The 15,143-nt window shown below is 45.1% G+C and overlaps 1 protein-coding gene across 1 annotated transcript in view; it reads right to left on the reverse strand.

Annotated features, from left to right (window-relative positions):
* Positions 1–322: 322 nt before the first annotated feature.
* LOC135366689 (glypican-5-like) overlaps positions 323–15,143 on the reverse strand; it is an 82,307-nt gene continuing 67,486 nt past the window's right edge. Inside the window, exons 3-8 of the mRNA XM_064599507.1 lie at positions 8,502–8,911; positions 6,527–6,862; positions 5,756–6,009; positions 5,328–5,445; positions 5,109–5,250; positions 323–4,247 (exon numbers count right to left, since the gene is read on the reverse strand). Coding sequence (XP_064455577.1) covers positions 4,093–4,247; positions 5,109–5,250; positions 5,328–5,445; positions 5,756–6,009; positions 6,527–6,862; positions 8,502–8,911 — 1,415 coding nt within the window. The 3' untranslated portion in view covers positions 323–4,092. The remainder of the gene's footprint in view (positions 4,248–5,108; positions 5,251–5,327; positions 5,446–5,755; positions 6,010–6,526; positions 6,863–8,501; positions 8,912–15,143) is intronic.

The raw sequence follows: 15,143 nt of genomic DNA on the forward strand, positions 1-15,143 counted from the left end.
CAGTAAAAGTATTTTCGTTAAAAAGGCTGTTCATTATTGGACCTATAGGGCTCCAGCGGGACCGCAAAAAAAATTTGTTGTAGTGGTATTTTCGTTAAAAAGGTGTTCGCTATAAAGGAATTTGACTGTATAATTAATGCGTTTCTCGCGTGAAAGTTAATTAATTACCACTCTGTAAGTCGAACCTTTCAAATACCAGTGTGGGCAGTGTTTTGCACTACATACATACTGCATTTCGGCTTTCCGTTGTCCCAGGAGCTCAGAAAACAGGCACAGCTTCAGTGTATGAACAAGTTCCAATAGTGAGCAGGCTCCCTTTTGAACAATTTCAGACTTTTTTTTTTTATTGGAAAAGAACAGAAACAAAGACACTGCAATTAAGGGTCATGCCTTCTTCTCGTTCACTTCATAGCATTTTTCTTTTGTTTAGACGCATATCACATCACGCTCGCAAACCTGCATGCGAATTCAACTCCATAAACAGTTCTAAGCCCAATCTCTCGCACAGAGAGAGTCAAACAAATATTATTTGTTCATTAACTTACAAAATGCATTCATTGTACATTCTCATCAGACTTTTTACAACCCTTCCAACGTCCCTTATAGAGTCCACTCTGCAGATTCCTGCTGGTATGCAACATTATGTACAATACTTATTTCATGTCACTAGCTTTGCATCTCTCCAAAAAAAGATGACTCTATGCTCTTTCACAGAAGCAAGACCTCGGTTAGGCAGAGTACACTACAAGATATATGAACACAAAGTAGAACTTGCATACTTCACCTTGCACATAGAATTTTATGCAAGCTATCTTTTTTTTTTTTTCCTTTTTTGCCCGTGTTCTTATTGTCCTTGGCAGCAGGCCGTAACATGTTTCACAAAATAAATGCACATTATTCAGGACGACAAAAATACTTGGTTAGAAAATGTTTGGCACATCGCAATTCAATTTCGACTTGAGGGGTGTGGTCGATGGCGCTGTATGGTGAAGAAGCATGCATAGCCCGTGCCCATACTTTTGATACCTGGTGTACATATTCCTGTCATATTTCGTGAGAAGATATTACACAACACTGTAACACATGTTTCCGATGCACACATTTAAAGTTTTCTCGACATCAGCTTGGCAGCCATTCACGAAAGCTACACCAAGCCAACATCAGCTGTACAGCTCAAAAACATAAGCAAGGCAGTGTGTGTCTTAGTTATGTGCTTTATCCCCGTACATGTCATGGCTGTGCTTTGCATCTCACATGTTGAACTCTCTTTCATGACAACATAAAGTATCGTTCTATCTTTCGCTTGATGCCAGACAGTCCTCGGTGTATCGCCAGGGATGTTGTAAATGGTATATTACGGTATCAGTGATTCCAAACAACAGTGTATAACAAATACATTCAAAGAATGTTGAATTCCTACATGGAATTCAATTGTAGCAACCCAGCACAAGTATCTGTGCAGCTGTGCCTCTTTCATTTCATGTTTTGAGTAGTTGGACTACTGAAGAACATTCAAAAGCACATTTATAAAATACTGTTCTTCAATGTGAAATTTTGATTATGATGATTGAGTGGTAGTGCACCTAATGAACATGGGAGGGAAGGTTTTGCACAAGTCATGCTCAAATTTTTAAAATACATACCATAAGATAGGGAATAATAAGACATTTGTCTTTGAAAAATACAAGAATGCCACCAATTCTCTTTTCTTTTTTTTTTTCTTCTTGATCAATGACTCACTGCAATATACCCACAAACCTGATCATATCATTATCAATTTATCATTGTTACTTGAGATAACCTGTGGGGAAGACATGTTCGTCATTATGCGATCATGAAAATGCATGTCATACCAGTCAAGATATTTTCACTATGTAAATGGTGGTTTGCAGCTCAATGCCTTGCAGCACTTTTCTCGTCTCATGATCTGAAAACATCTCTTGTAAAAGTGCTCATGTGCGTGGTATGGTAGCAGACCTAATGAAATAGTATGTAACTTCAGTGATTTCAATTCTTTCTATAGGCCATGAACAAATGAATCAAACTTGAAAATAACAACAATTAAAAAGCAGCGCTGTTTGGTTCAATGTTAAGTAAAATCTGACTGGACAAGTCTACTTGGGTATACTGCTACAAACGCAAAATTAAAGAACAGCACATTTGTCGTGGGACGTGTAGTTCTAGGGTATCCGCAGATGTGGCTGCAGGTCAAACATTGTGTCGATAAACTGCCCAACGGTATAGAAGGATCGAAAATCTCCTGTACAAGCTTGTAGAAAATTTGAAACAGTTCCAGAAATACAGAATGACAACGCGAATGTACATTCTCAGACTGCTTCAACACCGTGTGCAACGCCGTGTCGAGTCACCTGCTCAAGAAGAAAACCAAAGAACAGGGATTCCCCTTCAAAGCACACTGCAAGAAGTTGCACACGATCCAGCTACGTGGCTGTCACATATGAAAGTCCTGACTACCACAACTTTGCATCGCGGGTCATGTGAAAGAAAGGTCCACGTGCAGAAAGAGAAGAAAAAAACATGTCCACCATGTACAGTCACGTTAACACTTTCACTCCTTCAACTTCTTGAGCTGTGCAGAAAATAGTTGAACACTTCATCGTTTGTGGTGCTTACAAGATGATATTCACCCAAGTTAGACGCTTGCCACTAGACGCATGTCTTAAGCATGTCTTAAGCACATGTACATAAACTTGACGTAATTCACTGCAGGCACTGTGCGCTTCTCAATATGGGAAGGTTGAAGGCAGGATACACAAACACTTCTGCTATCTATGCCCCGCATACTTTCTTCCGAGTTCGGTATATATCCAACCAACTCATTTGCATATCATTCCTTATCATTGCTGTTTCATTCTGACAGCCTTTTTCTAACATTTGATCTAATACTCTAAGCTATGAAAAAATTTATGCGTAGATGCACTTGAATTGCAATATACTGCCTAAGTAGTGAAATCAGGTTACGAGCAACCTCGTAATCTTTGGAATATATTATCAGATTTCACGCCACTGTTGATAAATAGAGCCTGAAGTTTTAGGGTTTAACCCGGTTCTTCCCCGAATTTGCACCCGGAATCGAAGGTTGCATCTTTAGGGTGAAACCCGATTTTTTTACCCGGCAAATCACCCTCAATGAGACGTCTGTAGGAATGCACACTTAACTTGTTTGGCAGCAAACGCAGTTACATCACCGTTTGTGCCGAACCAATTGAGTTAGTTGGGGTAACTGAGCCAGATTTCTCCTTGAATTTACCGTACCGGAAGTTTTTCCACCCAAATTTGCATGAATTCAGATCACGCTTATTTACCCGATTTTTACTCCCCCGAATTTAGAAAAAAATATTTCCCGAAAACTTCAGGCTCCATTGATAAACCTTGGAAGGAAAGACACTATGTACTGGGCTCATGTACCGTTCGCACGCTAGGTTCCACAATTTTTTTTTCCCTACCGCGTGTGTCACACAATCGACACACGTCTCACTCCAAAGACAGTCTTGACTTGCAAACAAAAAAAACAAAAAACAAAAAAGAACTTCCCAATTCATCACAGCAGACACCAAGCATAAAAGCAAATAGATTTATACATGCACTACTCCAGTCCTGCTGCAGTCTTCTTAAGTTATATGTCACAGTATATAAGTGCTAAAGTATTCTCAGCAGTATATTAGAAGTTCTATCGCGTAAAAAACTAAAAAAAGCAAAATGAAACTTGTTCCTAAAAAAGCGTAACCTGCGTACCAGGGAAAAAAAAAAAGAAGAAGACCGAGGACGCGCTCGGTCTTGTTTAGAAAAACCGTCGAATCCGACACGAAAGAGCGGAGTTTGCCAAGGAAACAAAATAAAGCGTCGTGCATCCCGCGGAGACGGTAACCGTCGTCACGAAGATAACACGTCAAGGAGTCTGTGGTCTCCGTGGCGGCACACACACCGTGTTCCCGCACACACTTATTCGTATAAATATATTCCGCAGAGAGCACGTAGGGCAGAGTCGTTATCACAATGTGGTAGAAGCATGCCACTGCTTCCTGAGCAGTTCCACACATCCGTTGGTGTCCGTGCATTCTGCAGAGCTGTTCATTGCGTAGAGCCGAGCCTCAACGTGAAGTAGGCCAGCAGCAACACGACCGCCATCGATCCCGCCGTTGCGGTCGAACTGCTGGCAGTCTTTGGGGGCGGAGTTGTCGGGACGTCGAGTTTCCTCGGATTTTCGGAAGGCATCGAGCCCTCACCTGTTTCGGGGAACAAGGGAGATCGGGTGAGAAGTTGTATACGCTGCACGTATGAGCCGCACCGCAGATAAGCCTCAGGACCCGTTTTTTAGGAGCGTTTTGAAAATTTTCGGGCAGCTAAGCCGCAGGCAATACGACGCGATTGATTTGTGCAACAAACGAGACCGTAGAGAAGGCCATAAACCCTGTGGTCCATGCTTCGAGGTAGGCATGGTATACAACAAAGTAGGTCAGTTCTAGCGTTCTACCAAGATCGGATTGTGGCCTTGTTGCGTGTTTTTTCATGGATCGACGGGTCAGTGGCCTTCCAGAAGACGTGAATCACTGTCACCACTTTCGTTACAGCTGCTTGTGGGAAGGTACCAGGAAGGTCAGCCTACTCGAACGTGGATGCGCCCCTGTTACGCATTGGTAGGGCGGTGCTGTTCCAGAGACACTGTCGGCCCTTTCTTTAAAACTGGCATATGGGAAAAATACCAGGGAAAAATAGTCATCGGATAAGCCGCACCGGTGGATAGGCGGCAGAGCGCCCGTGAGAAAAAAAGATTGCGCATAAGCCGTGGCTAATACGCGTGAAATTAGGGTTCTCGGAAGAATATTTCTGATCATGAAACTTCTTTTCCTGAGCAGAAATTTATTTTATTGAGAATGACCCAACACAATTCTGGGCATCTCGTATTGCATAGCCTTTTCCTAGCCTCTCAAACTTAGTGCTCTCCACATTGTTGATGATGCATGCATAGTGAGGGTTTCGAGGTTGTAGACCGCAACCAAAGAAAACATTTCCTACTTTGACCATGATTTTCACACAAATAGTAGACAATAACTTCCAAGTATATCAAACCAATTATAATCTCTCACCATGTCCACTACCAGAACCCCCATTGAAGTCTTCATCGTCCGTCACTCCACCGTGTACCCAAGCACCACTCCCACTTCCACTGCCCTCCATGGTGTAGGAATCCGACTCGGGCATCATGGTGATACGATTGGTAAGAACCTCCTAAGAAGAGAGATAAGGTACATCAGTATAATTCACGGGACTCCTCCTGTCCATCATTTCATCGTTTTCCTACCCACCTTAGTAACAGCCCGCAGTTTCTCAGCTGCTACATCCAGTTCAGAGTCCCACAGTGTAGCAGTGTGATTGACTTCAGCATTGAAACGAGATGTAGCTGGTTCAACTTTCTTCCTATATCTGTGGGGAGGAAGCACTTGCTTGAGATGCCAGCAACAAGCTAATAAACTTTAAATAAAAATTATAAAATATATATATTTACATAATTACAGAAGTTCAAAAAAAGACGCGGAAACAGATTTTAGGGAAGTTACAAACACTAGTTTATTACATAGGGAGACGTTCTTCCCTAACTTCCCTAAAATCTGTTTCCGCGTCTTTTTTTGAACTTCTGTAAAACTTCGCAGCCGTTTGATAATCCTTTTACCTCACCCTATTTATATAATTATAAATTATATAAAATTATATAAAAAATAAAAATAAAAATTACTTTGCGAAGCGACGTCCGTTCCAGCAAGCGTTAGCATCAGTAGCTGTGACGCTTTCGTTGAAGCACATCTTGTCAGCCAGCGTCGAGAAGATGTCCTTGGAATGGGTCAGTTGCGTGTACAGGTGCCGCAAGCGAGTTCGTAACGTCTCTGCAGGTGCCCGTAAGCTGGACGGTGAAGCCCAGCGCGGTGACCTTTGCTCGTCGGAAGTCGCGTTGCCCGTCCGACGGCGAGGGTCACCACATTCTAGTTTCACCTGGAAAGTGACATGGCCGTGAAAAGATGGTAATGTTTCTGCATTCCATATGCATTAATGAAAAACAGCAAAAGCTAGTACGAATCCAAGTGCTATGTGTTCTCCTGGTAAGAAGACTACCCCCACAATCCGAGGGTTACGGGGCTAATGAACCGAAACGTCTTCCAACTGAACCTGTGATTTTTCCTGTGGTGCTGCGCACATGATAAGAGAAATCAGTATGGGAATGCATTGAATGCAAGATATCTTGAGCCCGATGTACACCCAATGTACACCCAATGTTCATTTGCTTACAGGCTTTCTGAAGAAGGGTGCGCAGATCAAATAACCCTCGCACGTGCGACATGTCAGCAATGATCATCGCTGCACGAATGCATTGCACAATTCACCACACCAAAAACAAAACAAAAAATCTATGGAAGGGCACTCGTTACTCCTTTAAAGTTCACCATACGTGTAGGTAGTCCTGCTATACAACCAGAAAACAAAGCACATTGCAACCATTCTTTAAACGTACCCTTTTTAAGAGCTCTGGTCCATTCTCCATGGCATGCATAACGGCCTCAGAAATGCGGGAGTCTAGCTTGGACAGCACGTCCTCCGGGTCGTGGAAGTCAGCCAAGCGGGGTACAAGTCGTCCGAGGCCCGTCACGAGCTCGTCCCACGGCTCGTCGAGTTCGTACACGCCGGCCAGGCATCCTCGGAAGGTGTTGAGGCACAGACCTCGGCAAGGGAGAGCCTTGGGAAACCCTCCACACACCTGGCAGCCTATGGTCCGTGTAATGGCATATGCGCAGCTTTCAGCTGCAGTGTCAGGAAACATCCCAGCAGTGGTTACAACCTCTTGTGCACCCTGCAATTGTAAGAGTACGGTGTTTACAAAGGGGATCATGGTATAACTAGCTGCATACATGGCTGAGATGCAGGAGTGCAAGCAGAACGTAATGGAACAGTGTCAATGTAAAAGCAGGTCGCAACCACAGTGGAAGTAGGTATCTTCAGTGGTCCCGTGAGCATTTATCCTGAACAGGAGCAAGCTGTTACTGATCCAGTGGTTAGAGCCGACAAAGCGCGTATGTGTTGTGCAACAAAGGGGCAGGAGCAGTTGACAAGTGTGATGCAGGTACACAACATATGTTTTAGTGTATGGCAGAAATGAAATGAAAACATGTTTCTGGATACATGTGTCACCATGATGAGACCTCAAAACTGAAAGTGAAAAGGTAGCGTGACATAGATCTCTACCCAAGAAACATCATCGTGACGTTGGTAGACAGACTGAAACTGAAACAAATCGGAAAGGGAGGGCCTGGTTCCATGAGTGGACAGTTGTTCGCCGCTTCCTACTGAAAGAAAAGTAAGACCAAAGGCTGCGTCCCTTTCAGAGATCATCGTAATCCCCTCGAGACTGTGGCTTTCGGACACTTGTTCAGACTCAGTGGTTAGCTCAGATCAAAGAGAAAGCTCACTTCCTAGCGTAATTGCCTAGCGTTTTACCCCAATGAACTCTCCTGCGCTCCCTTTCGCTCGAAATCGACACATTTCCTACGTCACACGTACGGGCCTGCACGGACGGAGAGGAGCAGGCGCGAGAATCCCCTCAGCAGCTCGCGTTACGTATATGTGACGGATCCGTCAAGATATGGTCACGTGCGAGCGTCCCTTTCCCATACCTCCTCCCCCTCACGTATTCTCCGCAGCGGGACGCGAAGAAAGCGGCCGAAGCAAATCGTTCACGCAGTTGAGGTCACGTGAAAATGGTGCCGAAGGAACGCCCTCGTGTCGTCACAACGTCGTCACACTGACGTCGTACATACGTTCTTCTGCGCGGGAATTTCGAACCGTGTAGGATTTCAGTGATCCGCAATACTGATTTTTGCATTAATATGAAATTATACCGCTCATTAAGTCAAAAACTAAATCAGTATATTCGGTAGGGAATGCACTACCCGAGGAAACAAAAATAGTGGAATTTATGCTTGGAGAGCGAACTGTTCCTTTAACGATAAATAGGCAGGAACCATATTTTGATAATTTCTCAAGTTGCGATTTAATGTTTGGCCCATACGATTGAGCAAATTGGACTTCTGTACGAAACATCAGCAGGTTGTCAGAAGTGTAAGGATTAGAGGTCGCTTTCCAATTATGCATTTTTGCATCGTGCACGAGCGCCATATTTATGTAACACGCTCTGGCATGCACTGAAGGTAGAGCCGCTGTATGAGGGGCACGTCCCAGGGCTATGTTTGGGACGTGGGACGTTGGGATCTTTTTCGGACATCCAAATAAAGTTTCGCGTTGTCTGAGTTACGACTATGTCATATGCTCAAGTTATCTCAGCCGTCCTCCTTCCAAATCACTTCCCTGCAACCTTACGGGTTCGCGGAGAAGTCCTGCACAAATGTGAGCATACAGCGAGTTACATCATCTGCATTCGACAATCCTGTCCCTGTCAGATATACAAGCAGCGAGCTACTAAGAACTACACTCACCAGCGCAACCCTGAGTACTGTCCGTGCTCCACTGAGTGATTTGGACAGCCTCTCCTGAATGCGATTGGGCACATCTCCAAAGGGTCGGAGCTGCCGCTGTGCTCCTCTAAGACAGGCCTTGTAGTCCTCGCTGAAGTCGTTCAGCTTGGGGTTGACCGTGTGAAAATAGACGAGCGGAAACAGGTGGTCGAAGAACCTGTCCAGCTCGCCGTCCAGGTCGATCTCCTCTTGTGCCTTGTGATGACCTGCCTTGTGATCGCCAGTGTGGTGAGGCAAAAGGTAATGCTGGAGAGCGGAGAAGAGCCTGCGAACGGGCTCCCTTGTCGCGGCTTCCATGCGCTGGGTGTAGACATTGGAGAAGAGCAACATAGTGTTGTGCTCTGCTTGGGACAGCATGTGCCGGAAGCTCTCTGTAAGCAAAAACGAAACTCGTTCACGCAATTGTTTTTGTGCAAGTCATGCTAAATTCTACGGCAACAATAATATGGCAGGCAAGATCGAATGTACAGCCGCCGTCAGGCCTCCCCTGTGTGTATTGCTGACTGTGCTGTATGCGCGCTGCGACCTCCAGCGGGCAACGCTCCGCGCAGGCCAAGCACTCGCGTGTTACAGTTAAGTCTGGTGGAGGCTGTACACGTGGCAATATCCACCCTACGAACTTATACATTCGCACTGGTCAAAGAAACAGCGGTAATGCCTCACAATCACGCAATTATAAGAATACCAACAACAATGTGGATGGAGTACTTTCAGTTGACGACAACATTTCTTGGAGTATGAGGAACCACACGAAATGGCGACATGAACGGACAACTCAAACCAGGAAGTATACTTTCAAATTTAGGAATTCGTGATGGAAGACACGAAGCCCAGTAAATTTTGTAACAACCAAACCACTGTGTATTATTTTGTACAACTGGTGCAAGTAATTCGTTAATTCACTCAGTACCCACGAACAAAATAATCCTTCGTAATGCTGCCATGAATCGCACACAACTACAAATGATACTGTTTAAAAAAGAACGAACCCAGATTTTCTTTTTTTTTCTTTTTTTTTTTTTTCTTCTGCGACCTTATTGTTCTAAAATTAGATATCACCACTTAGCTTCCAACAAGCTCAAATTTCAGTCGTAGTAGCATCTTTCAATTCCTCGAGCAGGGCGAAACGTAGGAATGTTCAAAATGCAGGTTACTCGGTGAACAGCGATACGCGATCGAAGAATGTGCCTTTGGCAACAACAGCATCCGCGCAATCAAGAAACGAGCCACCCCCTCCCCACGCAAAGTGCGCCAAACAGTGGATGACAAATGAGGAATAAGTATTTTTAATCCTTCACGCTCACGTACGCGCGCGCTTTAGGACGTCTGCCGTCAGGCACGGCTGACGCGCCACAATGAGACGTCCACCCGTACCTCTACCGTCTGCTACTATCAGCATTCCTCTTCGCTATTCCCAACTCTCCGCTATTCACTATTCTCAATCGTGCCCTGTGTAATTTATTCGCATTTCTCCTGTGTTTCTCCACATCGGCCCGCAAGGCCGCATCAGTCTCCAATTTGGTCCAATGTTATTCCAGGAAACGAAGGCGACGCCTGCAAACATACGAAGCAGACGGTGCAAAAGGCAACACTCGTTAGAGGTCGCTGCTACGTCTGGCTTTTGTAAACGAAGCAACATTCTCTCAGCCCAACTGTATCAGCGGAGTCACATCGGAAAGAAACGGGAAAACGAGGATCGCCCATATACTTCCGTGTGCTGATGTGTGTGCAGTATTGCCTTGCGCGACTGTTTATCGTCTGCTATCTAATTAGTACAGTGAGTGGTAGCGAGCGAAATGTCGTGCGAACATTGTACACCCATTCCAATACCGCATTCAGAGTCCCTTCCGTTTCCAAAGCCGTGTCGCGAAGGCTAAGCACGAGCCAGAGTTTATCGCACTTGTGGAATAGCTGGAACTATGCAACTGAAAGTTACGCAAAGCGGAGAGCAATTTTTAGCACATAGCCCTAAAATATCGCCCAGCGTATAACCCCCACCTTTCTCTCTTTCGTGCAACCGCGCTCTGAACAAACAGTATTTAATTTTCGTATTATTTCGTTTTGTTTTCCTTCTTCCTTTTTTTTTTTTTTTAAGCATCAACGTCTGCGACAGGACGCTTTGTGAAACTGTGGACATAAAGTCGCGCTGTCGTCTGCTTCCGCCAGTCGCCGCAGACGATTTCAAACGCAGAACGCGTGTGGCTACGGGTGGCTACCCATACGACTATTGGCTCTTCCGTGGCAAAAGTCACTGAAACTGTGGCCCCGTGGCTGTGATTGTGGAGGGACAAATTAGGAATATGCGTCCAGTAGCGTCAGACGTTGTTGAATCCAGATTGCGTCGCTTCAACCCAAGACTACACCGCCAAGTGCCAAAACATGTTAAAAGAACGAACATCACGCGCTTCGACGAATTTTCGGAAGAATACGCAAAGCTTCATAGTTTCGCCATGGATTCGCCAAGCGTAAGCGACGTCACCAGGGGGCTTTAACGTCGGTCTCCTGGCAATAGCGGGCGTCTCCGTGCTCCGCCGCACGTTGGAAGACTCCCAGCAGCTGTGGTGAGGAGGAAACCTCCGAGGAACAGTGTTGACAGACGTGTGATATAAATTGGGCGTCCCGTGACGGTCATACTTTTCAAAACTAGAAATTAATGATAATTTAATTAATTTAATGATATTTCCCGGTCACGCGAAAAAACAGTACTTGGGGAAAAAAAACAGTGTGAGAAACGTAGTCCACAACGACATAAATTCGCCAGTGCTGTGCGTACGCCCTTTTGTGACGACTACCGTAATTACGTGAGCGTCACAAAAGGGCGTACGCCTCCCGTTTTCAACAAGTCACGGAAGGGAACGATGCCGTTCGCGATTATTGTTGACTCGCAGGACGTCGTGCTGTGAAGGAAGGAACCTCCGCCTGATCACCATTGATGTCCTAACTCAAATCAAGGGATCTCACTTGATCATGCCAGCGAACGTGACTTCAACGAGCCATCACGTTCTCGTCTGCGTATCGGTCGCAACGATCAAACAGCTACCCTTTCGTATACTGTCGATGCATCACGTGGGGTCCCGACACAGTCATGCAGACACCGCAGATTGTTTTTCGCGCAATACTTTCGCAGTAGGTGTTCAATTTCAACTGTGGCCTTGTCTCGCCCAAGAACACTTGTAGAAGTGTAGTAACCTTATATGTATCCAGAAGAGATAAACCGTGCTTCGGGCAGCTGGCAAGTGTTGCTGGGCACCTTGAACTTGTGGACGGTGAAAGCGGAGCGCTACGCATGGCCATCATCCAGGCAAGAAGCAACTTCTCCGCTTGGTTGCCGCTGGGCATCGAAACGGCATATAGTGCGGCTTTAGTTTTATTATTATTATTATTATTGCGTGTTAGCGCCGCGAAGCAACTGTGGTTATGAGCGGCGTATAGATGTGGACAGATGGAGAGAGGACAGTAGACAGAAGTGGGGTACAGGGGGGTGGGGGGTTTAGTATGCGTCCTGGGCCGACTTCAGGGGGAACTGTGCCGACATTCGTCTGGAAAGTATTCGGAAAACCCAGTGAAAACTACAGACAGCACAGCCGGTGGTAGGATTCGAACCGACCACCTCCGTGTCTTCAGCACGACCTAGGCTACCACCAAAGAGCGAGGCGCCTTAAGAGCCACGCTGTACTGTCCCTTTAAGAAAGTTCACGTAACGCAGTGGCGTTGCAGTTCGATGTAACGTTTAAATTAATTAAATTAATCTAATGACTTTGATCTAACTTTTAATCAAACAAAATAGAAATAAGCAAAAAGGAAAAGTGTCACTAAAGTAAATAATTTCATGCAAAAAAAAAGAAAAAGAAACTGGTTGATGCCTCCAATACTGAAAGAGCCGCCTCCGAACTACTTTATTTATTTGCTTATTTTTATTTATTTTTAGCGAACGCACGAATGTTTGGCTCTTAACGCCATGGAAACAGGTACAAGACACTGTTTTAGTTGTGGACAACCATGTAAAATCAGCGTGAACTCGCTGTGGTAATCACTTGCTCCTTCATGCATGCAAAAGCGTCCCATTCCGACACCGCCTCTAATCTTCCAGTTCTACGAGATTCTTGTCGTCGTTGTTGTTGTTGTTGTTGCATCCGCATGGTCTTCTGAAACCTTCGCATCGTGACTCTTCCCCCTCACCCAGTGTTATCCTGCAGATTCGTCTGTGTGAGAACCTCCGATGTGATGACCGCTGCCGACCTGTGTCTCCAAGTCGTCTGCCGGCGGACATTCCACGGACCATAGGCCACACCCTCAAAGTTGCTCGACTTGCTGTCGCAAATTATTGCCCCGCGTATTGCTCCTATAAAGTCGGTGACCCGTTCGTATATATATCGGGGAATTCTCATTGCCCGGGGAGGGACGACAGCGCAGCTGAGAGGGAAATATTTATGCGGAGTTCCGTTTCAATATAACGAACTCGTTATTCATGTTCGTGTTCCGTTTTCCGCATGAAGGATACGAATGAGTACTTTTTCTCGTAATTATTTTGATGAGCTCAGCTCATGTTTTGAAATGTTTTTGTTGAAATGATGTTTTGAAATACTAATAAAAAGTGCAGGAAGTGGTGGAAAGGGCGCCAGTCGTCAATCTTTATTTCTGGAGTATACTTTCGATGGACAGCCGTTGGGTTGGAACCGTTTTCCTGCAGCGCTGTCTGCCATCCTTTGGTATTTATATCAGGGATCGGAACCGGAACTGAACCCGAACCGAAAACTAAAAAAAAAACGTTATTTTCTGACGAACCCGAACCGAGCCGAACAGTTTTTTTGCTTGTCCTGAACCGAACCGGAACTGAACCGAAAAAAATTCATACAGTTACCGGTTCGAGAATCGGTTCAGAGGTGAAATAATTGTACTACTGACCGACCTTTCTTTGACTCACCAGAAACGGTTATCTCACACCTTTCTCTTAATTACAAAATTACTGCCCATGAACCGGTTAAACCGGGACCGAAAAAAGTAACGGTTCGGATCCCTATAAATGTCCCAACCGCTGACCGATTTTTTTTTTGTCTGTGTGTGTGCGGGGGGGGGGGGGGTTCTCTCTGAGTCGAACCCGAACCGAACCGATATACCTGAATCAGTTCAAGCTAATAATTTCGGTTCAGCGGAGCTAAACCCGAACCGAACCAATATGCTTGACCCCGAACCTGAACCGGAGGTTCCGATCCCTGATTTCTATTAGCTTTTTTTTTAAGTTTTTACTTAAGTATCATATTACACTATTATTATAGTCATAGCTCCTTACAGCCTACCCTCTTGAAACGACATTATTTACCCCTTCAACCAGCCCGATTGTTTGGCGATGAGACGATAATCATTTTTAGCAGGGTTTTTAGCTTCTTGACAGATATTGGAATTTTACTGAGCGTTCTGTAGTTCTAGGTTCACTTTCTACATCTTCATATTTTTTTCTCACTAATTATGTTTAATTTTAACTAGTCACATCACTATCACCGTTGTAGCGCATTTATGACCTTTGTTGTCGATGCGGCAAAAAAACTCAAATCATCATCATCATCATCAACTCTTGAAACAGAGGTGGGTGGCGATGGTGGAACTGGCCGTATACACTCTTAAAAATGAACTTCACCGCATAGCACGATCCTAGACAACCATCATCTCGAATGCTATCGTTATCTGCCCTGATTTGATGCAAACGGGAAGCGTCCGCCTTTTTTTGTGACACTTATGTTGTTCATTATTGTCACAAAAAAGGCGTACGCCTCCCGTTTTCAACAAATCAGGGGCACGATATCATTCGAGATGATACACTCTTAAAAATGAACTTCACCGCATAGCACGCTCGTAGCCAACCGCTATCTCGAATGATATTGTTATCTGCCCTGATTTGTTGAAAACGGGAGGCGTACGCCCTTTTTGTGACACTTATGCGGTTCATAATTGTCACAAAAAAGGCGTACGCCTCCCGTTTTCCACAAATCAGGGCAGATAACGATATCATTTGAGATTATGGTTGGCTGGGAGCCTGCTATGCGGTGAAGTTCATTTTTAAGAGTGTAGTTGGCTAGGAGCGTGCTATGCGGTGAAGTTCGTTTCTAAGAGAGCAATCAAGAGCGCCAAAAATCCTGTTTGGCGAAATCCCAAGCCCACATCCCTATAGTCTTACGTGCAGATCCTGTATCACTACTTCGGCAGTCCCCGCACGAATATATCGAGAGATACCGCTGTGGACAGAGATGTGGGTCGTTAAATTAGCCAGTCGTATATATAAACGCGATTCGGATGGTCCCTCGTCAAAGGAGCATCACGACCATTAAGACGATTAGACGATATTTGGAGCCTAGTCGGATGAAACCCGATTCAAGGCTTTACGGCGTCGTTTCGGCGGTTTTGAGGAATGGGCCAACCGTAAAATGTGCTCTGGTAGCGCTTGCAGAGAGTGGCAAAGAAAACAAGGTGGAGTTTCAGTTTCAACGCTGTGCAACTGCGCGCTTTGTTTGCTTCATTGTTATCGATTCCACTTTTATGTTCTTTGTAAGTGCACACTTACGTATTTAACGCTAAACAGAATTACAGGTCCATCAATCAAAATTTGGC

Source organism: Ornithodoros turicata, chromosome 8 (assembly GCF_037126465.1).
Source record: "Ornithodoros turicata isolate Travis chromosome 8, ASM3712646v1, whole genome shotgun sequence".
NCBI lineage: Eukaryota > Metazoa > Arthropoda > Arachnida > Ixodida > Argasidae > Ornithodoros > Ornithodoros turicata.